The sequence below is a fragment of the Chrysoperla carnea genome, chromosome 5 (assembly GCF_905475395.1).
Source record: "Chrysoperla carnea chromosome 5, inChrCarn1.1, whole genome shotgun sequence".
Taxonomy (NCBI): Eukaryota; Metazoa; Arthropoda; class Insecta; order Neuroptera; family Chrysopidae; genus Chrysoperla; species Chrysoperla carnea.
Genome location: NC_058341.1, coordinates 19829853 through 19855930, shown reverse-complemented (window position 1 = coordinate 19855930; position 26078 = coordinate 19829853). Strand labels below are relative to the sequence as shown.

The following is a 26078-nucleotide window of genomic DNA, read 5'->3' as shown; positions in this document are numbered from 1 at the left end:
CAGTGTGTATATCTCTATGATCAAATCCCCCCAAAGCCTTATCTGTCAATGTCAAACAGCACATGTTTTAATACATAACCTCAAATTAATATCACATATCTTTAAAATTATGGAAGAAGGTATTAAATAAATTTTATTTAGGTATGATGAATTATAATGTTTGAAGTTTATAATTGATAATATTTTCAGAAAATAAACTTCTATCACAATTACCGAAAGATATTCTACCAAATTTAAAATATACGACCCAACATGAATCCGATATATTTGTTAAAAATTTACTAACCACGAATCTACCAAAAATCGATCAAAATTTGGATAATGAATATTATAAAAATTTTTTATTATTAAAACATAAAGTAAAAAACAAGACAAGGAAAACAGAAAAAATTCGTAAAAATAAAAACTATATAACACGATCGGAGAAAAATAGCTTAGGGATTGGGAAAATCCATCGGAATTCATTTCGATATACAGATTTAATTCCATTAAATGATTTATGGAAAAAATATTTTCGAGATTTTTTAGAATTGGATAGATATGAAAAGAATAAAATACCAACGCCATTAGATAAAAACTGGGATTATTTTAGTACATTATTAATAAAGGCTGATTATCATGGAGCTATATTTACTGTGATACGTTCGACATGTCCTAGTTTAGTAGGACATACGGGAATTTGTGTTATGGAAACACAAAATACTCTGTATATTGTCGATCAAAAAAATATTACACGTAGTAAGTATTCACTAGCTTCAATTAACTAATCATCAGGGGCGTAGCTACCGCCGTATCAATGATAGGGGGTCCCCAGGCTACAGAGGCCCTCGGGCTAATTTTACGCAATGTATATTTGACCATGTAAACTCACAGCAGTATATTAATGCATCCCCATCTTACAATAATTGGTTACTAGAAAATACCATCGATACTTTATTTGCAAAGTGAAATAAATAGTAAAATTATGACCCTATTGTAAAATAACTAATTTTAAAACCGAAGGGACCCAAAGCTTCATTTGGGTCCCCTAGCTAATTTTGATACAGGGCCCCTCCAAGGCGAGCCACTGCTATTTCATGCTTCAAGATTTCATCGAGATTAATTTGAAAGTGTCCTATTTATTTTTGTTTTAGAAAATTAGATTGCTTCAATTAATCTTCTTATTTTCTATATTATTTCTAAAATTCTAATTTTTTTATAGATATTCCAAAACAACCAACAGTTTTTCAAGTACAAATTGATGAAATTAAATTAATAATATTTGGAAAATATATGAAAATAAGGCCAGCAGAACGTTCTACCAAGAAAATTAAAAATTATATTAAACCTGATTTATAAATTAATCAAGACCTAGTTTTAGCATCTAGTTCTAAACTTTATACCAGTTCTAGCTAGTTCTGATATAAAGTTTAGCAACGTCACAAAAAGTTTATTTCAAGACAACCGAATTTTTATATTTCTTTCCTTATTGAAATTACGTAGGGGTGAAATAAGTCTGGCACCTGAGAGTGGTTGAAAATTGCAGATTTTAAAATCATTCTAAGCCCTCTTAGCAATGTAAATTTTAATTGCCAAACAATTAAAAAATACCGCGCTTCTAATAGCACGCCAGATTAATTAATAAAAAAGAGTTTTCAAATCATTTTAGTATGGCTGCAATTTTAATGTAATTTATTTTTATAATTCAAGAATGTATTTTTAGTTTGTCGCAACCGCTCTTAAATGCAAGACATACCACGTCTCTCGAAATTTAACCCCCTTAAAATAAACTCAAAAACGTTGCCAGATCTCGTACCATTCGAATGTAACTTATTTTTTTAATAGAATTATTCTAAATTCTAGAATGTACATTTTTTGTTTTGTATCAAATAAAATCAATTTTTTTTTAAACTCTAATGATGACCTTGCTTATAATAACCTAAATTAGGCACCTAATCTCTAACAAAGTAACAAAATATTGTCCTGAACGGAAACTACGATATTTTGAGAATCCAACCTAGAACACTAAAAACGTTTTTGTTCCGCAAACGTTCTTTGGTTGATTAAACTGCCGATATGTAAGTTTCTTTTGGCTTTTAGAAGTTGTTCATATACCCACGTTTACACGGTATCTCTTAAGCAGAGGGGTAAGCAATATTTCTACCGTGGAACGGGTGTAAATACGTCATTACCGTTTTTTTATTCAAAAATATAACTATTTTTTATTAATAATTAATAAAAAAATGGAACTAGTAGTGAATTAAAATAAAAAATCTTTTTTTTTATATATAAATATTTTTATTTTAACAAATGCGTTTGTTTATGTTTTTTCATTGTAGTCAAATGATAAAATCCTTTATTACAAATGGAACATATATACGGTGTTTCCCCCGTATGTATACGCTCATGTACAATTAAATTACCTTTACCCGCAAATGATTTCTCACAATACTGACATTTGTATGGTTTTTCCGCTGTATGTGTCCGCATATGTGTTCGTAAATGACTCGATTGTTTAAAACGTTGTTCGCACAGCTTACATTGATACCTCCGTTCTCCAGTATGAAACGCTTCATGCATCTTTAATGATTGTTTCCTCACAAACTGTTTATCACACATCGTACATTTATGTTTTCGATCCGTAGAATGAGCTAACAAATGTGATTTAAGTCGTAACGAATCCGTAAACTCTTTTCCACAGTAATTACACAGATAAATTTGTATTTGCTCGGGATGTTCTTCTAATTTATGTTTATTATATTCGGATTTGCTTGGAAATTTTTTTGTACACGTTCGACATGTAAATGTTACATTCGGTTTTTTCACCGTCGTTGGTTTAATATTTAAATGTTTTATTTTAATATGGTTCCGTAGCGAATTTGATTGATTATACATATTCCCACAATATTTACACTGATATGGTAATTCCCCGGTATGAGTTCGTATATGATGTTTAAGCGTTTGATTTAACGAAAACTGCTTGTTACAAACTGTACAACGATAAGGTTTCTCTCCTGTATGTCGGGTAAGATGAGCCTGAAGATGATTTCGCTGTCGAAACGATTGATCACAAGTTTTACATTTAAACGGTTTTTTATCTGTGTGGATCATAGCATGTTTGGTTAGCGAGTTTTTCCGAGCAAAACTTTTGTTACACACGGTACATGTGTGTGGTTTTTCACCAGTATGAATTAATTGATGTGTGGTTAAAGATCCCAGCACTGTGAAGGATTTATTACAAATTTTACAGGTAAAAGGGCGTTCACCAGTATGCGTTCGTGTATGCCGAATCAACATTGTTTTCGAACTAAATAATTTCGAACAATATTTACACGTATGATTTAATTTTGTTTTGTTTTTCGTTTCTTTAACATTTCCATCCTCGATTTTTGGTTTGATTTCAAGTGGTTCTTCATCTTCTTTTAAATGTTGTTCGACAAAATTTTGTACATCACCCAAAGGCTGTTGTGATTCGATTTTAGTATCGTTATCGTCGTCATCATCATCGAATCTATCGTCTGTATTATCTATGTCATCATCGTCGAAGTTAATTTCTTCTTTAACTGAAACGATAAATATTCCTTCTTGTTTGTAATCATTCTGAATGTATTCATCGAATTTATTTAGAACATCCTCGCAACGTTTTTTAAACTCGTAAGCGGATTTTAAAACGTCGAAACATTCTTTGCATATATTTTGTGGATATTTGTCATTTTTTATTACCTTAATAAACATAAAAAATTGCATATAAATGTTGAGTAAAATAATTTAGATATAAATTTCTATTAAGTATAATCGCGGGCATATTTTTTCACAATGCTAAGACTAACCAACATTTTGATAACATGTCTAACAGAAAAGGGATAGATGGGCTATCATTTGAACAAATATAAAGAAACGAAAAAATTACTCAGAAGCCGGGATTCGAACCCGGATCCTCCAGATATCCTTTCTGGCATGTGAAGTGTACAGAGTCTTATCCTCATATGTTAAGTGGTATAATGTATTTAGATAGAAAAAGCTATTAAAAGTATCATGTATGAGGGACTTTAAATTATGAAAATGTACACAAAAATTTAGATTCATATTTTGATGGACCAAAAATGATGGAATCAGTCGTGAAATATACGGTTTCGATTGAATCGAAATTCATATAACTTTTCTTACAGTAAAATGTTATATTATTTTGGGAAATTCTAAACATTAAAAACAATAACTAACGAAAATTAATCTTTTTAAGGCTCTCAAAATTCCATCCCTTATCTACAAGTATATCTCTGTATATACAATAAAGGCACAAACATATCGATTGGGCTTGTTCATTAAAATGACAATGTACGCCGACTTTTGTGCCAAAAATAAAAGTGTAAATTTTTTCTATAGTCAAGAGATAGGTAATGTATCGCCCGCACAAAAGTGAACGCGCATTTTTATTTGGAACATGTCCATTGACAGAAAAAAGTCTTATTGTAGGCTTTGGAATTACAATGAACACTTCAATTTCGTTTGCGAAAATACTGCTAAATTATTTTTTTTAGATTCCGAGAGAAATCTACCATCTTCGGAATATGAATTATGCATTGAAAAAATTAGAGAAAAAATAAGCCTTTAAAAGTACCTTTTGGGAAATTATCCTCTACAAATAGAAATGTTTATCAAATACATGGGGATGCCAATATTATGTGGAATTAGAACGAAAAAACAATGTTTTTACCTTTAAGCTCACAATATCAGTTAACATATCTGCAATTCGAAATGGTTGTTCAGCGAAAAGTGATATTAATTCACCTTGTAATGAACAAGTTCGACAAATTTTTGTAAAATCATTCATTGCCACACAAATTTATTCCGCTTTTACGAGTTTTATAAATTTTTGGAATTGGTTGTCGCACCACAGATGTCAAAGAAACTATTTATTTATATTCCATTAGATGTGTTACATGAATCATGGATTTTTATTTTAACACCGGATATACATTTTCAATATGACATTTAAGACAAAGAAAGAAAATGATATGATTATTAAACTTGTTCAGACTGGTATGTAGCCATCTTTTTTTACTTTAAAATAGTTTAAATGCGGGAATTTTGAACTTCTTCAGTACGTGTTAAAATTGATCAAATTGCTTAAAAACGAAAATTTATGGTAAAAATTGCTGTACAATTTTCTCCTTTTTTGAAGTCCAACCAAAAATCTTTCTATAATTATTAGATATATTGTCACTCTGAATGTATCCCGACCAGATAATGAAGAAGTAAGGCCTTCGAGAGATTCATCTGCTGTGGGCTTTCTTTTCTACATCCTGTTTGTGCCCTTTTCAAGGTTTGTATTCATTTTTATTAAAATTTTCCCTTTCATCAGAAATTATTTGAATTAGACTGTCTGTCATACAATTGACGCTCGCACCCCCTTGCAACCTCACGCCTGTAGGAAAGTGCCTTCTTTTCCTTATGGATAATCTACTTCTGCCAGTGAAAATTTAAGATATCATTTAAATTTACAAGTACGAAGGACCGAAGTCCTTCAATTTTTATGTATGCGAGTCGGGTAAACTTTGTTTCCGCTCGAAATTGAAGAGACAATTATATTGGCTATTTTTATAGAAAAAATTTCGCTGAATACGATATGATATGGTGGCAAAAAAAAAAGAATATATATATTCGTTCTTATTTGGTTTTGGTGGTCAGGTGAAAAAAAAATTCCAATTATAAAATAAATAATTAATAACAATTTATTAAAATCAGTTAATATTATTAACATCATTATTATCCGAATATAAATGTTTCTTCTTATGTTTACGAAAATTAGCCACACTAATAAATTCCTTGTTACACACTGTACATGCATACGGCATTTCTCCAGTATGTGATCGCATATGTGCTTTAAAATTACCAGAAAATTGTTTATGACATATTGTACAATTATATGGTTTCTCTCCACTATGGGTGCGCGTATGACCTTTTAAATGGGCAATTTGTCGAAAACTTTGATTACAAATATCACATTTATATGGTTTATCACCTGTAAAATAGAAGAAAGTTAGATCGAAAGGAAAACGCGACTCCAAGAAACTATAGGTGGTACTTTAATGGCGGTTAAAGAGGATATATCAATTGATAAATGATTTTGATATGTAGTTTCTATGACAGTCACAAGTTATGACGTCACCTCGTGCTATTTCTTTATATTTTCATAGTTTTTGATGTTATTCAAAAATTGATTTCACACGGTTTTTGGCTCGATAACGAACGTCGATTGGGATAATAAAATATTCTTAGAACACAGGCCTATTGAGTTAGTACGGATTGTTCTTTTTTGGTAGGCCATCACGGGCCGAAAACTACAAACTCTTATTTTGATGTTCTAAGATTACGTGATCAAATAACTCTGTTTACACATGTTTCCACGGATAAAAGTTATTTAAATTATAATACCTGTATGAATCATTTGATGTATATTCAATGTAGAACAACGTGAAAATGTCTTTGAACATACTGTACATTTAAATGGTTTTTCACCGGTATGCGAGCGTGTATGTTCACGTAGTCCAATTTTCGTTACATACGCTTTTCCACAATGACTACATAAATATGATTTTTCATTATGTAATAGATGATGACGATATAAATTTTCTTTACTTGTAAATTTATTGTTACATTTTTCACATTCAAATTCTCCGGAGGCGGTTGGTTGTAAATTATCGGTGGAATGTTTTAAACGTATGTGATAATTTAATTGAGTACGTTGTTTATACGATTTTGGGCATTGGGTGCATTTAAATGGTGTTTCTCCGGTATGTTTACGTAGATGACCCTGTAAATCTGGTTTTTGTATAAAACCACGACCACATACAGGACAAACATGTGATTTTTCACCGGTGTGAATTTTTAAATGTCGTTGATAATTTCCTAGAAATATAAAAAAAGAAACAATAATAATAAAACATAAGAACAAGGAGTTCTCTGTGCCCTCGTTGAGAACAACCTGTTACCCGAAGGCGAGATGTCTCCGGGTAATAGAAGCTATATATTTACCTTTTAGGGAAAATTCTAACGCACATGTTTCACATTTGTAAGGTTTTTCTTTTGTATGTGATCGCATATGATCACGTAACTTAAAAACACTTTTATTACAAATATTGCACTCAAATTTTCGTGGTCCACTGCCATTTTTCAATTTTTTCTCTTTGATAATTTTTTTTCTTTTCTTTACTTTAGATAAATTTTTAATCGATGTATTTGATAATACTTCAATATTTTCTTCATCATTTCCATCTAAAGCTACATCATCCACACCCCAATCTGTATTTTCTTCCAGTTTTTCATTTTCGTTTGTACAAATAATTTCTCTTTTAATGTTACATGCTGTAGTTAGTAATTTTTGAAATTTATTAAAAATATCTTGACATTGTTTTTTAAAATAGTAGGAGGTTTTTACTTTTCCTATACATGTTTCGCATATATTTTGCGGAAAGTCGTCGTCTTTAATTACCTGCGAAAATATGAAATTTTATATCGTGTCGTATTTTTAAGGATTCTGAAATTACTGTAGCACAATAACTGGCGGGGGGTTTTTGTAGAACTTGATCAACTAAGTAAGAAGCTGACCTTTTTGCAAAGTAAGAAACTAAATTTGTCACAATTTGGGATCTTATACCATAATTTTTGAACATGCAAAAAGGTAATCTAATATAATATATAACAGTATTTGAAGCTCACTGACCCACTAACTGACCGATAAAAATTCTAAGGCACTTCTAGAAAAAATTACTTTTTCCCTCAAAATACTTTTTTTTAAATCTATACATGCTAGAAAGATGAGACTTTTAACAATCGGCCTGAGATAAAGTTAAATTAAGAGAACACATCGAAAAAGCAACACAATAACTGGCGGGGAGTTTTTGTAGAACTTTAAAGTAAGAAGTTTTAAGATATTCGTAACAAAGTGAAATAATTCTAATTTTATTGGTTTATCATTTAAGTATGAATAGTAGCGAAAAAATCATCTTGACCTTTTTGCAAAGTAAGACACTAAATTTGTCACAATTTGGGATCTTATACCATAATTTTTGAATATGTAAAAACGTAATCTGATATAAAATATAACCGTATTTGTAGCTCACTGACTGACCGATACAAATTCTAAGGCATTTCCAGAAAGGTGCGAATTTTTGCGTTCGACGCGAAATTGCTTGATTCTTACGGGAGAAATAGGAAAAAAACCCCCAAAATTACTTTTTTTTTTATCTATACATGCTAGAAAGATGAGATTTTTAACAATCGGCTCGAGATAAAGTCAAATTAACAGAATACATCGAAAAATTTAATTATCGACATCGCAATCTTCCGAAAATAGGAAAAAACACCCCTAAAACTGTCTTTTTACTGCTTCTTACGTTAGAAAGATTGGATGTGTCATGTTAGATAAATGACAGGATTATTTGAAAAACGTTAATTTTTCGCATCTCATCGAAAATGCGACAAACATCCCCAAACTACCCCTTTTCTTCTTTAAAAGCTAGAAAGATCTACAAAAATCCTCCAGCAAGTTGACTAGATTAACCGGATTGGAAATATAATATTTTCCTACCTTTAAATCAACAATTTCATTTAACATATCCGCAATAATAAATGGATCTTCGATAAATAATGATTGTAATTCACCTTCGGATGAACAAGTGCGACACACATTGTCAAAATTAATCATTGTTTTGAATTTTTGTTTATTTGCCTGTCAAAATTTTGACGTTTATCAATTTTCAGCTCCCAAATGTCAAATGACGTTTAATTTATAAAAAAAAAAAAAGTTTTTCAATTAAAGATGGCTAAAAAAATTTTAGATTTTATAAAATGTATAAAATATTGAAATATTATTCAAATTTAGTATAAAATTATTTATATTCGACATTTAAATATTTATCTGTATTATAAAACATGCGCACTTATTCAGTTAATTATACCATGCATATATGTAATATGCAAGGTATACTAAGTTTAGTCCCAAGTTTGTAACGCCTAGAAATATTGATGATACGAAAAAAATTTTGGTTTAGGTGTTCATAAAATCACCTAATTAGTCCATTTCCGGTTGTCTGTCCGTCTGTCTGCCAACACGATAACTCAAAAACAAAAAGAGATATCAAGATGAAATTTTTATAGCGTACTCAGGACGTAAAAAGTGAGATCGAGTTCGTAAATGAGCAACATAGGACAATTGGTTCTTGGGTACGTAGGACCCATCTTGTAAACCGTTAGAGATAGAACAAAAGTTTAAGTGTAAAAAATGTTCCTTATAAGAAAATAAACAACTTTTGTTTGAAACATTTTCTTGTAAACATCACTGTTTACCCACGAGGGCGCTAATTAGGTGCAAATTTTATAGTATGAATTAAAATGGGAATATCAGTTATATGCGTGTGGCTATTTAAAAGTGGACATCTTTTTTTATTTACGTTATGTCAAAAAATAATCGATTGTGTCATCAACACTGTCTATACATGGTATTTCAACAATTAACTCAGCCAATTGTTTTTTTCTCACTTGTTTTCATTAAATTTGAAATTAGTGGAGAAGAAAACGAACTCAACTTTTAGATAAATTTGTTATTTTCGTATAAAAAATTTGATTATTTAAAAAAGATTATTATATACTCTTAACGATAGTTGATTAAACTAGAAAAACTGATTAAATTATGAAGTTAAATAAACCGTTGTTACCAAATATTACAAATGAAATTTTTAAAGATTTAAATAATGATGAATGTAAGTATTAAAATAACTGTACATATAGTCCATTGAAAAGTAACATTGGGGGTTTCGTCCAAGTCCAAGGATGAATTTTATTTTTTGATTATCAAGAGAGGGTTAGTGTAAAATAAAATATATGGAGTGTATGGAAATAAAGTAACACAATCTCTTATGACTGTTTACCTCAAAAAGTGTCCCAAAATAGTAGTAAATAAAGTGGCTAGAATGGCGCTAGTGTAGAAAAAAGTGTTCGATGTGAACTTCTCTATCCTTCTCTAACAACTTGTTTAGATCTTTATCTTACCCTTATTATTTTGAGCACTCCTTTTAAATTTTACACTTTTTGCTTATTGCTGTAGCATCATACTTTTTTTCTGGACACTTTTTTATAAACAGAGAAGGTTTTCCTGATCTCTAAAACAGCAATAAACTAAATTTTTTTTTTTTATAATTTTAGTAACAAGTGATGATTATTTAAAATTATATTCAATATTTGGTGAAATATTTACACGTGCATTAGAATTATTGGATAAAGCTACATTCACACTACTAAGTACTCAGGACGGATTACGTCGTTGCGTACGTGTAGAAACAAATTCAACACAAATGTACCATCTATATTTAAATGTGAATTATTGTTCATGTCAAGCGTTCAAATATCAAGTATTAACAAGTGCACAAGATTTAACATGTAAACATGTGTTGGCTGTTAAATTAGCTGTCATGTTAAATAAATGTGCACAACAAACATTAACATCGAAACAAATTATGGATATTATGAAAATGTCTATGTTCACTGACGATTGAGATTTTATCCAACGGTGGAATGTTAACATTTTTTAGTGTGAGTTATGGATCGAGAAAATTTCACGGAGATAATTCACAAAGTTCGTACTGTGATTTTAACCGGTGTATATCTTTAAGTTTCGAATGTAATCCGTTAGAACTTGTTCATTTATCAATAGAGGGAAAATAAATCAATATTATTCAAATTATTGTTAATAAAAATTGTATTTAAGACCACATTTTCAAGAATACTTAAATTAATAATTAGTATACCTATGATCTATTCCACAATTATTGTTTGATTATATCCCAAAAGCCGTTAAACTTATAGTTTACAGTGCGTGCCAAATAAATAGACGTACATTCTATGACCCGAAAAACATTCCCCCTTTTCCTAGTCAGTCAGGTAATGAAAAATGAAATAATATTCCATTATTCAAATTCAATAAAAATATTTATTAAAATTTCTTTACATATTTGTTCTTAAAAAAAAAACGATAAATCCTAAAATTTACTAATATATAGTAGTGTGTTTGAGGTCGATCGTAAACTATTAAAATTTCTTGATAAGTCAAGGACCAGGTACAGTATTTGGCAGTCATTTCATAATAACTGGAAATTTTAGAAGATGTTGTTTAGGTTGTGAATAACAACTTTTTCTTCTATGAAAATTTGTATAGCTTTTCTCTTTCATAGGGCCTGGAAAATTTGTTTTAATTTTTATGATGCAGAATCGAAACTCGAAAGAAATAACTTGATGTTCGTTTTCCAAGAATTGCATTTTTTAAGATGCGATTTTTCTTCGAGAAATTGATTTGCCTGGCACTGAAAAACACAGACTGGTCTGGAAACCGTGCCTCTCTGGCGTTCAAAAGAATGAAGCAGAGAGCTCATTGGCATGAAAGGGTCATCTTAAATGTACCTTTCACCTGAGCCTGCTCATCATGCAAGTATTTTAATAGCTTTCAAAAGTAACAATTATTTTATACTTTTTAGTCCGTTATAAAAACATAGTATCCCACAAATGATCAGACAAACAAAGTTGCCGTCGATTAAACAACTTGTAAGAATTTCTTAAATGCACTTCTGATAGTGTGCGATCGACTCAAATATATCGATTATCCATTCGGGGACTTATAAACAGATAAATATAACGTCCATAGCATGAGGTATGTTAATTACCCCACCTTTTTGAGACTGATTAAGCCTCCTACAAGGCTTAATCATGTACTAAAATTGAAAAATAATTTACAAAATCAGACAAAGGCACAGGCCTTTTTCTGAATTTCATCAAATTTTTTATCGAATAATTATTTTTCAATTTTTTCCAATGGTTTTTCTAGTTTTATCTCATTTTCTGTTGCTTGATGTTTTTTCTTATGCTTAGAAAAGTTACTCGAATCAAAGAAACCTTTATTACAAACCAAACACACATAAGGTGTTTCACCCGAATGCATAAACATATGCGACGTTAAACTTGTTTTAAAAGCAAACGCTTTATCGCATAACGCACATTTGTACACTTTTTCAGCGGGAGGTTTCGAACGGAAATTCTTATTCCTTTCATGCCTTATTAAATGTTTTTTCATATCACTCGAATTATGAAATGCTTTACTACAAAGTACACACACGTAAGGGGTTTCCCCGGTGTGAGTTCGCATATGTCGTGTTAAATTCCCTTTCCCAGTGAATGATTTCTCACAAACATTACACTTATGTGGTTTTTCACCAGTGTGAATTAATTTATGTTGACTAAGTGTACTCGATTGAGAAAATGATTTCCCACATATATTACATTTATATGGTCGTTCTCCCGTATGTATTTTCACGTGATTAAACATCGCTGTCCAGTGAACGAACGCTCTTCCACAATAATTACATAAATATTTTTTTTCCTTTTTCACTTCATTCGCGTTTGGTTCGTGATTCCGTATATGTTCTTTTAAAGCGGTTTTTCTTGTAAAACTACGGTCACAAATGTTACAAACGTGTGGTTTTTCACCCGTATGAACTTTTCTATGTCGATAATAATTTGATTTTAATGAAAATTCTTGTGGGCATATTTCACATTTGAATGGTTTTTCTTTGGTATGTGAACGCATATGATCGCTTAGTTTTAAAACAGTTTTGTAGCATATTTTACACGTTTGTTTACGTTTTTTACCCCATTTCACATCAATTTTTTCTTCTTGTTCTTCTTGCGGTTGTTCGTCATCATCGTTGTTCGGATAATCGTAATTATCCGAAAATTGATAATTATCGTCGTTGTCATCTTCAGAGTAGTAATTTTCCTCTTTAATATTAATTTCATTTTTAACATTATTTAAAATATCCGTAAACTTTTGATTGACTTCAAGGCATTGTTTTTTAAAATTGTAAGCGGAATTTAATTTCTCCAAACAATTTGTACAAATATTCTGTGGATAATTATCATTTTCAAACACCTAGAAATTTATAAAAATTAACGTAAGTGTACAGTTAAATTCGAATTCGAAGTTTTTTTGTTACCTTAATATCAACAATTTCAATTAACATATCAACTATTTTTAAAGGTTCTTCACTGAATAAAGATTGTAATTCTCCCTCAGATGAACAAGTTCTACATATTGTTTCAAAATACATTATTTTACGAATTAAAAATATTTTTCTTTTTAAATAAACTTTTCTAACCAGGTTTAAATTAATAACATGTCAAATATTTTCAAATGTAAACATGGGTTGACATTGCCAGACATTGGCATCGTATTAGAGCTCTATATATGGTGGCAGGCACGATCGCCATCTTTATGCCAATATCAAGTGGATAAAATATACTCAAAGATTATTTTTAAGCAAAGATAAATTTTATTAATATTAACTTAAATTGTGGAAAAACTTATGAATTTTTAAACAACCCAATGGACCCATGTTATTTATTATACTATATTTTCTTCCAGAAAAAATTATCAGTTATTTAATTACTTAGTAAAGGTAAGTATTCAGTTAAGTATATGGTATTAACAAGCCTGGTGGCTGTGAGGGTATAGCACTTGCCCGTGATACCAAGGTATATCAGTTCGTATCCTGGTGAGGTTGACAATTTTACTTTTAAATGAATTTTTCCTTATGTTAAACATTTTCCACTCTTTTTATAGTTTAAATTGTCAATATAACCCGCCCCCTTGCTATAAATAACGTCAGTTATACATATATCATAAATCACTATTCTCTCAGGGGGTGGGAATTAAAATATAATTGGAAATTGGGTGTGTTATATTTATCAGACCATCTAAGTAAGCAATAGGGTCAGTTTTAGTCAAATTTATATATAACAGCTTTAGAAGTCAACCAAATATGTGCCTACATTACCTTCATTTGCTTTTATCAAGATATTTATTAGGGCATAACATAAAATTTCCTTCTTCTGATAACTCACAACTCATTTTTTTGATTGACATTGAGGAACATAAAATTCATGGCAAGTTGAATCGATTAAAAAAGTTTTAGTTTCCAAGGTAACACAACGTCGGATTTTCTGGTCGTTTTAAATTGTTGTACATTTTTTGGTTTTACCTCCCAACCAGCAAAATTATAACGTGCGATAAAGAACATAGTTCCGATTTAAAAAAATAGAATCCAAATTATACACACATTATTAAATGACCCAGTAGAGAAGGTATCAACTTGAAGGTAATCTTCGTTCAAGCAAACTAAAGCATTTCTGCATTGTCCATAGCACGAAAACTTTAAAGCCACTTCGGTTGATCTCAAAACATGATTTTTTTAGATGTGCCGCTATTGCATGCAGCCCATTAGGGAATAGGAAATATTCATGAAATTTAAATTTTATTCAAATATTTTTCATCCGATATTTTAATGAATGGACCAAGAATGGACATTTCAACTAAATCATTATTTAAGTAATTAATATCTTTTTAATTACTTAAAATTAATTAATAAAAGTCCAAATTCAATGAGGGCATTTAAAAATTTCTAAAACGGAAATTCAAATTTTTATACGGACGTGACATCATAGTACGGGCTTGTCAAATTTGTTGACATACTGCATGATATTAATTACTTACATTTTATATGGTATTTCATTAAATTATACTATTCTACGGCTTTTCATTAGAAAACTTAATAATAATGTGTGTAAATTCTGTGTTGTAAATTCATTTTTTTAAAGTGTAAATTATACATTGAACTGTTACCAATTGACAGATCACGTATTTATACGTCATCAACAGAGAGCGCCAAAAAACTGTGTTTAAATATCTGAAAATTATAATGTATTTTAAATATTTTTTTACACTTAAATGCAGTATTTTTAAGCAGTATTTATATTTTTTACTTTGTTATAACGGTGTAAACAATGAATTAAAAATATTAAAAAAAAACATGAATATTCCCTATTTTCATTTTGGTTGTCTGTTCTTGCCCCCTGCTAGAAAAGCGTGTGCAGGCGCCAATGTTGTTTCCCACAGACATCTAGATGTAGACTGACTATGACCATATGACAGATGGTATTGACATAATAAATAATCTAAACAACTTGTTTTTGAAGCAGGTTAGAATTTTAGTAAAAAATCATACAAATCCCAAGAAATGTACGATTTTGAAAGAATATGTAGAACATGTTCATCAGAGGGTGAATTACAATCATTATTTATCGAAGATCCCTTAAAAATAGCGGACATGTTAACTGAAATCGTTGATATTAAGGTAAGGAGAAATTTAATTCAAACTCTTTACATTTCGTTAACTTTATGGATACTTTTAGGTAATTGAAAATGATAATTATCCACAGAAAATATGTACAAATTGTTTGGAGAAATTAAATTCTGCATATAATTTTAAAAAACAATGTCATGAAGTCCATCAAAAATTTATAGAATATTGCAATGGAAACATTAAAAGTGAAATATTCGTTGAAGAAAACGCTATTAAAACAGAAAATTATTTGATTATAGAAGATGATTTTAATGATAATTATCAATCAGAAAATAATTACGATGACGATAAAACTAATTTAACGACAGAAGTAGAAATGGAAGGGAAAATAAATAAACAGAAAAAAACTAAGCGAAAAACGCAAATGTGCGAAGTATGCAATAAAAATGTAACCAGATTATATGAACATATGCGAACACATACCAATGAAAAACCATTTAAATGTGAAATATGTCAACGAGAATTTTCATCGAGCTCAAATTACAAATTACATTTAAGAACTCACACGGGTGAAAAACCTCATGTTTGTAAAATTTGTGAACGTAGTTTTATACGTCGAAGTCGTTTAACGGAACATATACGCACACATGAAATACAATCGAATGCTAAAGAAAAAGTCTTAAAAGAAAAATCACATTTATGTAATTATTGTGGGAAAGGATTCACGACCCGACAAAAATTATTATCTCATATCAATATTCACACGGGTGAACGACCCTATAAATGTAAAATTTGTGAGAAATCTTTTACACAATGGACGGCATTAAATTCACATCAATTAACGCATACGGGGGAAAAACGTTTTAAATGTGCATATTGTGAAAAACAATTTGCACAAAAAGCAACTTGTAACAGTCATCAATTAATCCATTCGGGGGATAAACCGTATAAATGCGATATATGTAATCAAAGTTTTCGAAAAAAAACTTATTTAATCAATCATAGTCACACGCACAGCGGGGAAAGACCGTATAAATGTGAACTTTGTGAGAAATCCTTCGCACAAAAATGTACTTTATATCAACATAAATCAGTTCATACGGGAGAGAAACCATTTCAATGTGATACTTGCAGTTTAAGTTTTCGATTACCTCAACATTTGAAAGTACATAATCGAACTCATACGGGGGAAAAACCCTTTAAATGTGATGTTTGTGATAAACAATTTGCTTTGAAGAATAATTTAACTGTACATAGACGTACTCATACGGGGGAAACCCCGTTTGTGTGTTCAATTTGTAATAAAGGATTTTATGATTCAAGTAGTATGAAAAAACATAAGAGAAAACATTTATTAACGGAAAATGAAATGGTTGAAGAAAAATAAATTGATTTATTTATCTTCATCGAAATTGAAAAATGAATAATTTGGAAAATTATGTTTCAAAAACGTAAAAAATAAAATTTTTTTCTGAAATCCAAATACAATCTTTATTTATTTTTGTTAACCTTAATCGTAGATATTATAAATAGTCGAGGAAATAAGGCATTTAACCCAGGAATCGACTCCTCGCCAGTAGATTTTCATGGGAATCGATGGGTAATGTTTGTCTGTCTCTGTTTTTCGAATTAAGCCCATAAAGTGGGATAGAAGTACGCTATTTCCGGATACCGCTTTATCAAAGAATTAATTAAACAAACAATAACTGTTGAAGCAGCTAATTACCGTCAATACGATCTTACGCATTGAATAGCTCACTGAATTAGTTTTAAGTAATTAAAAAAATATTAATTATTAAAATAATGGTTTAGTTGAAATGTCCTGGTTTATAGTCTATTGATTCAGCTGTTATTATAGGTTATGTTTACGAGTTGTGAATTAATGCTTGATCCTTTTGATAAATAAGTCTTCGTGGTAATAATATTAAATATTAAACAAAATGACAAATAATTCATTTGTTGATACAAATAATTATTTATTTATTAATAAAGATAATATTAAAGTTGAAAAAGAATTACATACTGAACTAATTATTAAAAATGAAATATTAGATGAAACTATTTTAATGGAAGGTGGGCACATTAAAATAAAAGAAGAAGGCAGCAATGATAGTGATAGTGTTGTGAGTGTAAAACATGAACCTGTTAGTGATGAAAATGATAAACAAGTGTACACAATTAATTATGAAAATATTAAACTTGAAAAAGAATTACATACTGAACTAATTATTAAAGATGAAATATTAGATGAAACTGATTTAGAAGAAAAACCATTTGTATGTGATATTTGTAATAAAACATTTAATGTGAAAAGTAATTTAGTTAGACATAAACGTATTCACACCGGAGAGAAACCATTTTCATGTGATGTTTGTAATAAAACATTTACTTGGCAAAATAATTTAGTTGTACATAAACGTATTCACAGCGGAGAAAAGCCATTCTCATGTGATGTTTGTAATAAAACATTTACTGATCTAAGTCATTTAGTTCAACATAAACGTATTCACACCGGAGAAAAACCATTTTCATGTGATGTTTGTAATAAAACATTTACTCAGAAAGGTGATTTAGTTAAACATAAACGAATTCACAGCGGAGAAAAACCATTTTCATGTGATGTTTGTAATAAATCATTTACCGATCAAAGTTATTTAGTTAAACATAAACGAATTCATACCGGAGAGAAACCATTTTCATGTGATATTTGTAATAAAATATTTACTCAGAAAACTTATTTAGTTATACATAAACGTATTCACACCGGAGAAAAACCATTTTCATGTGATATTTGTAATAAAACATTTACTCAGAAAAGTAATTTAGTTATACATAAACATATTCATAGTAGAGAAGAACCATTTTCATGTGATGTTTGTAATAAAACATTTACTTGGGAAAGTGAATCAGTTGTACATAAACGGTTTCATAGTGGAGCAAAACCATTTTCATGTGATGTTTGTAATAAAACATTTACCCAAAAAAGTAATTTAGTTTTACATAAACATATTCATAGTGGAGAAAAACCATTTTCATGTGATGTTTGTAATAAAACATTTACTCAGAAAAGTAATTTAGTTAAACATAAACGTATTCACAGCGGAGAAAAACTATTTTCATGTGATGTTTGTAATAAAACATTTACTCTTCAACATCATTTAGTTACACATAAACGTATTCACAATCGATAAAAAAAAGAAACAAATTTGTAAAAAAGTAACATCGCCGTTATTTAATTAATGCTCTTGTTGCAAATATTTTTTCCACCAAGGAAATTCAAAATAAAATTTAACAAAGAACTGTTAAAAAAAATTCAGGATAAAATTATTGAAAATTTAGAAAAAATGAAAACGCTATCCCGAAAAATAATTTTATACTGTTTAAAATAACCATTATTATTCATTCATATTTATTTTGGGTGAAATATCCCTTGTGCAATATAAATCTGTTCTGGAAGTCAGAATATTTTTTCCGAAAGAGTCTCAATCAATTACCATTTACTGTCATTAAATGATTGATTAATAATTTATTTGATATTTTCAGAGATAGTTTTACTTTACATATTCTTTTTCTGAATTTCAAATTAAATATTCTGACTTCCAGAACAGAATTATATCTACAAGGAATGTACAAATAAATATATATAATAAAATATTGTTTTTATCAATTTTTCTGGTTTAATTATTAATATTCAATAGTATACCAACGTTTATCTTTTATCCTTTACATCGATTTCAGGAATATCAAACAGAACCTACATTTTTAACAAAATATTACTACATATAATTATTCATTTATAGGTAAGTTTATTGAAAAAAGGTAAGTAAAAAGAAATTAATAATAAGTAAGTTTAATATGAGTTAAATGAAAAAAGGTCAGTAAAAGGAAATAAATACTAAGTTTAAGAAAATAAGTTTATAGTAAAAAGTTGAGTAAAAGTTATATATAGTACATTATTGATAAACGTAATATGTCCAAAGTGGAGTAGTGGCTAGCTCAGTCGTCTCAGGTTACAAAGTACGTCGGTTCGTATCTAGCTATGCCCCGAAATGTTTTTTATTAATTAATTATGAGAGTATATTTTATGGTATTTTAATTCACACCCCTTGACATAAGATTGATTTATGACATAAGTAGGAAGGTGGGACTAACATAATTACTTTTTTTCTTATTTTATGAAATAACAATTAATTATTCACAGGTAAGTACGTTTAAGAAAATAAGTTTATTAGAAAAAGGTGAGTAAAAGCTTTATATATAACATTATTGATACCGCGATAATATGTCAAAGATGGGGTAGTGGTTAGCATAGTCGGGTTCGGTTATAGAAAACCGCGGTTCGTATTTAGTATTGTCTCGAATAAAATTTTAATTAAATAAGTTATTATACCGAGAAAGTTCATACTCAATTTTTACATTTTTAACCTCCGACGCAAAAAGAAATTCGTTGGTAAGTAGTATCTGCGAAGCTAGCTGTTTATGAGTATAAGTAGATGAAATTAGTTGCATAATGGACAAATTTAACAACAGCGCCTCACTTATTTTGTCCGTATCTCTGGGAAACTATTCTCCACAGCGATCGTTTTCCTTCTCTCTAACCTCCATGACATGTATATAGAACACTCCATTTATAACCTATTATTTGTTTACAAACTAAGTTAAAATAAAATGAATTTTGAAAAAATATGTCGCACATGTTCATCTGAAGGTGAATTAAAATCGTTATTTACAGAAGACTCTATGTTAATTGTGAATATGTTAACTGAAGTTGTTGATTTAAAGGTAATCATTTTTGTCACATACATAAATAATTTTCCCAATAATTTTTCGAGTGATTTTTAAGGTAAGAGAAAATGATAATTATCCACAAAGCATCTGTAAACAATGTTTGGAAAAATTAATATCGGCGTATGAATTTAAAAAACAATGTCAGGATGTACATATTAAATTCGAACAATGTGTACAAAGTCTCGTAAAACAGGAAATTTATGTTAAAGAAGAACATCAATTTTATGTTGTAGAAGATGAAAATGATTTAAATTGGGATGACGATGAAAAGCTATCATCTGAACCCATAGTTGAATCAGAAAAACTATTTTCTGAACCTATGATATATTCCGAAAAATTATTACATGAACCACCTGTAGATTCGGAAAAACTAAGTCTAACAACTTCACCGGGGCCTCCTTCACAGAAAACGAAAGCAAGAAAGAAAAAAAAATTATATACGTGTAATATTTGTACAAAAAAAGTAACGAAATTAGATCGACATTTAAGGTCGCATACCAAGGAACGGCCGTATAAATGTGAAATTTGCGAAAAACAATATTCTACAAAAGGTAATTAATAATTTTACTAATCGATCATATTATTATACCCTGTGTATATGAAATATACAGAGTGTCTACTACTTAAGTTGGCTACACATGGAAAACTTTTTTATTATAAGGTTTACGAAAAAAAGTTATTCTTTATAAAAATCTCTGCTTTCGAAAATATTAACATTCAACTATTCACTCAAATACCCGGGAGTTCCATTTGCTAATTTCAAGTTACTCCTGAAAGAGGATATCCTGAAAAAGGCCAATTATAGATGGAGGGAAGAACGTACTTGTGGTACTACAAGACAGATATGGTCTGAGTACAATCGCAGGCGTTCTGAAGTTCTCATATCACTTCCAAGGGCTTCTGTTCGCAAAGTTGTTGCGGCTATCACAGGACACTGGCTGGGTGGCAAGCATGCTGAACGCTTAGGCCTGGCAGTGTATCACGACTACTGCAGGAGCTGTCACAGTGATGACGAGGAGACAATGTCTCATCTTCTCTGTCACTGCTCAGCTCTTGTTATGAGGAGATGGACTTACTTGAGCCAGCCTTTCTTTGCCGACCTCTCCGACCTAAAGTCAGTTGACGTCAAAGCCCTCCTGCTGTTCTTAAACAGCTCCAAATGGTTCATGGAGTAGTGGCCGGGGATGGGCCAACCCATTAACGGTATCACAACGGACCCTATGGTCTAAGTGTGTCCCACCCCAGGACAGCCACTCTGAACCTAACCATCAGCCAAATAAAATTATTGACAGAAATATTTTATCTTTTTTCAGAATGGTTACAAAGTCATGTGAAAATTCACGCAGGAGATCGTCCGTATGTTTGTGAACTGTGTGGACTTGGTTTCGTACTAAAAAGGTACTTATCAGCCCATTTAAAAAATCATTCTTCTGTGGTTTCAAATGCTTGTATTGAAACATCGATCTCTGGACAAGACGTTTTTAGTTGTATTTACTGTTCGAGAACTTTTCAATTACGGAAACATTTAAAACTACATTTACGACTTAAACATGCCGGCAATTTAGAACCAACAGATAATGGGGAATTCTTATGTGAAATTTGTAACCAATGTTATAATACCGAGGAAACTTTATCGACACATAAATTGTTACATACGGAAAAACCATATTTATGTGGCGAGTGTGGAAAAAGTTTTATGGGAATAACAGGTTTACAATTACATATTAAAGTTCATACTGGAGACAGACCATTTAAATGTTCAGATTGTGAGAAACAATTCACGACTAAAAATAAATTGGAAAAACATATGTTAATTCATAAAGGGGAAAAACCGTTTAAATGTGATATTTGTAATCAATGTTTTCGACAAATGACACATTTAAAAAGACATAATCTTATTCATACGGGTGAAAAATTTTATGAATGTACATTTTGTAATAAATCATTCGCTATCAAAGAAAATTTAATTGTACATGAACGTATTCACACAGGGGAAACTCCTTATTTGTGTTCGATTTGTAATAAAGGATTTACTAATTCGAGTAGTATGAAAAAACATAAGAAAACACATTTAGGTACTAACGAAAAATGAGAGCATTTAAAATGAAAGACACCCTCATCTTTTCATAGAGGGTGATGGATCACTTTTAACCGAAATCTGAACTTTAAACTCAGTCCAGTACAAATTAACGAATAGAGATGATTCATAATATTTTGCCTAGCGTCAGTGATGGTTAGAGATATCGAAAAAGTTGCTTAGAATTATTTTTTATACCCATATACCAATTTAAATTGATAAAATTCGAATTATTTCATTCATTTTTTAATCGCTTCATTATTTTGATCGTTACTGAACAACTATGCAATATTTCAAAACGATATTCCTATAAATAACGAAAATATGAGGGTGTCTCATCTTAAATGCTCAACACTCTATAAGAAAAACAAACCATTTGATTAAAAATAAAATTATATTTAAATTTACATTTATTTGTGTGTATATATTTTAAAAACTTTTGCTTCTTTCTCAATGGTCATTTTCTATCTAAGCCCCCTTTCTACTGTTGCTTCAGACTTTCTCAAAGTATGCTCTAACCACCTCCATTTCCTCTCCCGAATTTGCAGTATATCCGAGAAAATAAATTTTCTTTTTAATTTTCTCAACTAGTCCACAAAAAATTACACTCTCGGATAGTACATGTTAATTGATTTATTATTATTTTCTTTCTTACGTTTTTTTATAATTAGAGCTTTTGTTTAAATAAAAAATGATGCTATAATTAAAGTACAAGGATCTTCTTGATATTTTGTATAGAGTCATAATTTTTAATTGCGAGTTACTTTTCTTAGTAACATTTCGCCAACTTATAAAAAAGAAGGGTAGTTTACCAAAAATAAAAATAATGATTCCAAATTTTTGGCTACCCTGTACATTATTAAGAAGTTTTAAATATTCCTACATACTTTTCATAATATGTAAAACTTCTTATAAAGAATGACTTTTTTTCTTAAAATGCAAAATAAGGAAATTTACTAGTATAGTTACCTCTATCCGGGGACACAGTGACACACTATATAATATATATACATGGTATAAAAATATGCGAATACGAATATTCGTAACATCACTAATCTACACCTTCATACATTTTGTATTCTAAAGATAGCACCACCAACCGAACGTGTTCTCCATAATTTCAAAAAGAATGGAGTGTTCTGCTATCTGGCTGTACAATTCAATCAATTTGACTTTTATAATTTATTGAAGGCAGAAACGAAAAAAATTAATACTTTTCAATATGTTAAATTTTGAAAAAATTTGTAGAACATGTTCATCAGAAGGTGAATTACAATCTCTATTCAACGAAGATACTATAAAAATAGCAGATATGTTAACTGAAATCGTTGAAATTAAGGTAACAACAAACTTAATTCGAATGTACTTTCCATTTCGTTTAATTTTTGAATAGGGTATTCCACTATTTTTGAAAAAGTACTTCAAAATTTTGATTTTGCTAATAAAAAGCCACCAAAAATTTATTTCGAAAAATGCACACGCTTTCTTGCCAAAAACTTAAATTAAATTTTAAACCTTTTTTAAACTGTCAAAAACGCGGGCATCCAATTTGAAGACGTAATATGGGTATCACTATACGAAATAACACAAATCATTTTGTCAGATATATTCATAGACATCTGATTATAATATAAATATAAATACTTATAGATGTATATATTATACCCACTGAACTAACTGATGGTCTATGACTCATACCGCTATGACATCACAGTAGGGCTAACAAGCGATTTAGGTCACGTGATATACAGTTTAAAAATTACGATTTTTTATTATAATATTTTAAAAGAAAAAAGTGTTTTTATGACTCGTAATCAGAATATTTAAGTATATTTTTACATAAATTTTAACTTTTTTCAAATTTCATGATTTATTTTTGACTAACGATAATACCCTATTTATAGGTAAACGAAAATGATAATTATCCACAAAAGATATGTACAATTTGTTTGGAGCAATTAGTTTCCGCCTATAATTTTAAACAACAATGTCATGATGCTCATCAAAAATTTATAGAATATTACAATGTTAGCGTTAAAAATGAAATTACCATTGAAGAAAATGATATTAAAACAGAAGATGCCCATTATTTTATTTTAGAAGATAATTTTGATGAGAATTCAGAAAGTAAATACAGCTACGACGAAACTAAATTAACGACAGAAGAAGAATCAGAAATTAAACTTGAAGAAGAGAAAACAACTAAAAGAAAAACGAAAGTATGCGAAATCTGCAATAAAAGTGTGACCAAATTATATGAACATATGCGAACACATACCAATGAAAAACCATACAAATGTGAAACATGTCAACGAGAATTTTCAGTAAGTTCCACTTATAAGCTACATTTAAACACGCATACGGGGGAAAAACCTCATGTTTGTGAAATTTGTGAACGTAGATTTATGCGTCGATACCGTTTAATGCAACATCTACGCACACATGATCCACAATTTAACACAAAAGAAAAAGTTGCTAAAAAAAGATCACATTTATGTAATTATTGTGGAAAAGGCTTTACGACACGACAAAAATTAAAATATCATATAAATATACACACCAACGAGAGACCCTATAAATGTAAACTTTGTGAAAAGTCATTTAATCAATGGACCTCGTTAAGCGCCCATCAAAATACGCATACGGGGTTAAAACGTTTTAAATGCACGTATTGTGACAGACAATTTGCATTAAAATCAACCCTAAAAACTCATGAAGTCATTCATACGGGGGCTCAACCGTTTGAATGTAATATTTGTAATCAAAAATTTCGAATAAAAAACAATTTAATCCAACATAGTTTAACAACTCACGATGTGGCAATGAGGTCAGATGATATTCATGGTGAAAAACCATATAAATGTGATCTTTGTGAGAAATTTTTTATAAGTAAATTTACACTGAATCAACATCAATTCGTTCATACGGGGGAAAGACCCTATAAATGTGAACATTGTGAGAAAACCTTTGCACAAAGAGGTACACTGGATCAACATAAATCAGTTCACACAGGTGAAAAACCATTTCAATGTGAGACTTGTCATCAATGTTTTCGATTAGCTTTGCATTTAAAAAATCATATTCGTACTCATACGGGGGAAAAACCCTACAAATGTGATTTTTGTGAGAAAAAATTTGCATTGAAACATAATTTAACGATACATAGACGTGCTCATACGGGGGAAACACCGTTTGTGTGTTCGGTTTGTAATAAAGGATTTTATGATTCAAGTAGTATGAAAAAACATGAGAGAAAACATTTATTAACGGAAAAAAGGTTGGTTGAAGATGTTAAAGTAAAATAGTAGGCGCTTGACTGATTAGTTATTACTTATTTAACAGAAGAAAAATAATTTGATTTATCTATGATTTTTTATTTAACTATGGAAAAAAATGTTTAAATAATAAAAATTTTGTTATGAATTGTGATTTTGATTTATTTTTGTTGAGGTAGTATGTTACCCAAATCATTTCGATCAAATCAGCAATCATTTTTGAATTGTTTTTTTAACGATACAAAAAAAAATTTATAAGAAATTAAAATAACACAATCTAATATTTGGTTAATCAAAATAGAGTATTATCGTTAGTCAAAAATAAATCATGAAAATTGAAAAAAGTTAAAATTTATGTAAAAATATACTTAAATATTCTGATTTCGAGTCATAAAAGCACTTTTTTATTTTAAAATTAAAAATCGTAATTTTTAAACTGTATATTACGTGACCTAAAACGCGGGTAAGCCCTGCTGTGATGTCATAGCGGTATGAGTCATAGACCATCAGTTAGTCCAGTGTAGACAGTTGGGTAGTATAGTGAGACCCATATTACGTCATCAAATTGGATGCCCGCGTTTTTGACAGTTTAAAATTTAATTTAAGTTTTTGGCAAGAAAGTGGTGCAAACAATAATTTTAGCTAAATCAACCTATTTTGAATTTACAAACGTTTGACATCCGTATGTCGTCTGTCTTTACATGTATAAGTCTGTTGTTTAAAATTTCATTTGGTTAAAGAAAGGAGTGTCTCAATGTACAATACAATCAATTT

The 26078-nt window shown here is 29.7% G+C and overlaps 8 protein-coding genes across 8 annotated transcripts; 5 read left to right on the top strand and 3 right to left on the bottom strand.

Moving 5' to 3' along the window:
• Window positions 1–252: 252 nt before the first annotated feature.
• Window positions 253–1814, top strand: LOC123301026 (ribonuclease P protein subunit p29). The gene is made up of 3 exons (XM_044883754.1): window positions 253–269; window positions 332–738; window positions 1202–1814. The coding sequence occupies exons 1-3, from the start codon at window positions 253–255 to the stop codon at window positions 1336–1338; spliced, it is 561 nt and encodes a 186-aa protein (XP_044739689.1). The 3' UTR covers window positions 1339–1814.
• A 17-nt stretch (window positions 1815–1831) lies between these two features.
• On the bottom strand, window positions 1832–4924 carry LOC123301025 (zinc finger protein 436-like). Its single transcript, XM_044883753.1, has 3 exons — window positions 4694–4924; window positions 2294–3702; window positions 1832–1838 (listed from the first exon to the last, which is right to left on the bottom strand). The coding sequence occupies exons 1-3, from the start codon at window positions 4808–4810 to the stop codon at window positions 1832–1834; spliced, it is 1533 nt and encodes a 510-aa protein (XP_044739688.1). The 5' UTR covers window positions 4811–4924.
• A 796-nt stretch (window positions 4925–5720) lies between these two features.
• Window positions 5721–8686, bottom strand: LOC123301024 (zinc finger protein OZF-like). Its single transcript, XM_044883752.1, has 4 exons — window positions 8570–8686; window positions 7015–7471; window positions 6415–6888; window positions 5721–6001 (listed from the first exon to the last, which is right to left on the bottom strand). The coding sequence occupies exons 1-4, from the start codon at window positions 8684–8686 to the stop codon at window positions 5721–5723; spliced, it is 1329 nt and encodes a 442-aa protein (XP_044739687.1).
• A 962-nt stretch (window positions 8687–9648) lies between these two features.
• LOC123300938 (zinc finger SWIM domain-containing protein 7-like) lies at window positions 9649–10888 on the top strand. The gene is made up of 2 exons (XM_044883616.1): window positions 9649–9740; window positions 10183–10888. Exons 1-2 carry the CDS (start codon window positions 9671–9673, stop codon window positions 10530–10532), a joined length of 420 nt encoding a protein of 139 aa, XP_044739551.1. The 5' UTR covers window positions 9649–9670; the 3' UTR covers window positions 10533–10888.
• A 156-nt stretch (window positions 10889–11044) lies between these two features.
• Window positions 11045–13133, bottom strand: LOC123300642 (zinc finger protein 501-like). The gene is made up of 2 exons (XM_044883240.1): window positions 13020–13133; window positions 11045–12955 (listed from the first exon to the last, which is right to left on the bottom strand). Exons 1-2 carry the CDS (start codon window positions 13131–13133, stop codon window positions 11822–11824), a joined length of 1248 nt encoding a protein of 415 aa, XP_044739175.1. The 3' UTR covers window positions 11045–11821.
• A 1929-nt stretch (window positions 13134–15062) lies between these two features.
• On the top strand, window positions 15063–16551 carry LOC123300640 (zinc finger protein 501-like). The gene is made up of 2 exons (XM_044883238.1): window positions 15063–15215; window positions 15274–16551. Exons 1-2 carry the CDS (start codon window positions 15099–15101, stop codon window positions 16549–16551), a joined length of 1395 nt encoding a protein of 464 aa, XP_044739173.1. The 5' UTR covers window positions 15063–15098.
• A 3055-nt stretch (window positions 16552–19606) lies between these two features.
• On the top strand, window positions 19607–22143 carry LOC123301818 (zinc finger protein 235-like). The gene is made up of 3 exons (XM_044884724.1): window positions 19607–19946; window positions 20008–20503; window positions 21266–22143. Exons 1-3 carry the CDS (start codon window positions 19833–19835, stop codon window positions 22042–22044), a joined length of 1389 nt encoding a protein of 462 aa, XP_044740659.1. The 5' UTR covers window positions 19607–19832; the 3' UTR covers window positions 22045–22143.
• Window positions 22144–23184: 1041 nt separating this feature from the next.
• LOC123301817 (zinc finger protein 2 homolog) lies at window positions 23185–25363 on the top strand. Its single transcript, XM_044884723.1, has 2 exons — window positions 23185–23368; window positions 23934–25363. The coding sequence occupies exons 1-2, from the start codon at window positions 23252–23254 to the stop codon at window positions 25332–25334; spliced, it is 1518 nt and encodes a 505-aa protein (XP_044740658.1). The 5' UTR covers window positions 23185–23251; the 3' UTR covers window positions 25335–25363.
• The last annotated feature ends 715 nt before the right edge of the window (window positions 25364–26078 follow it).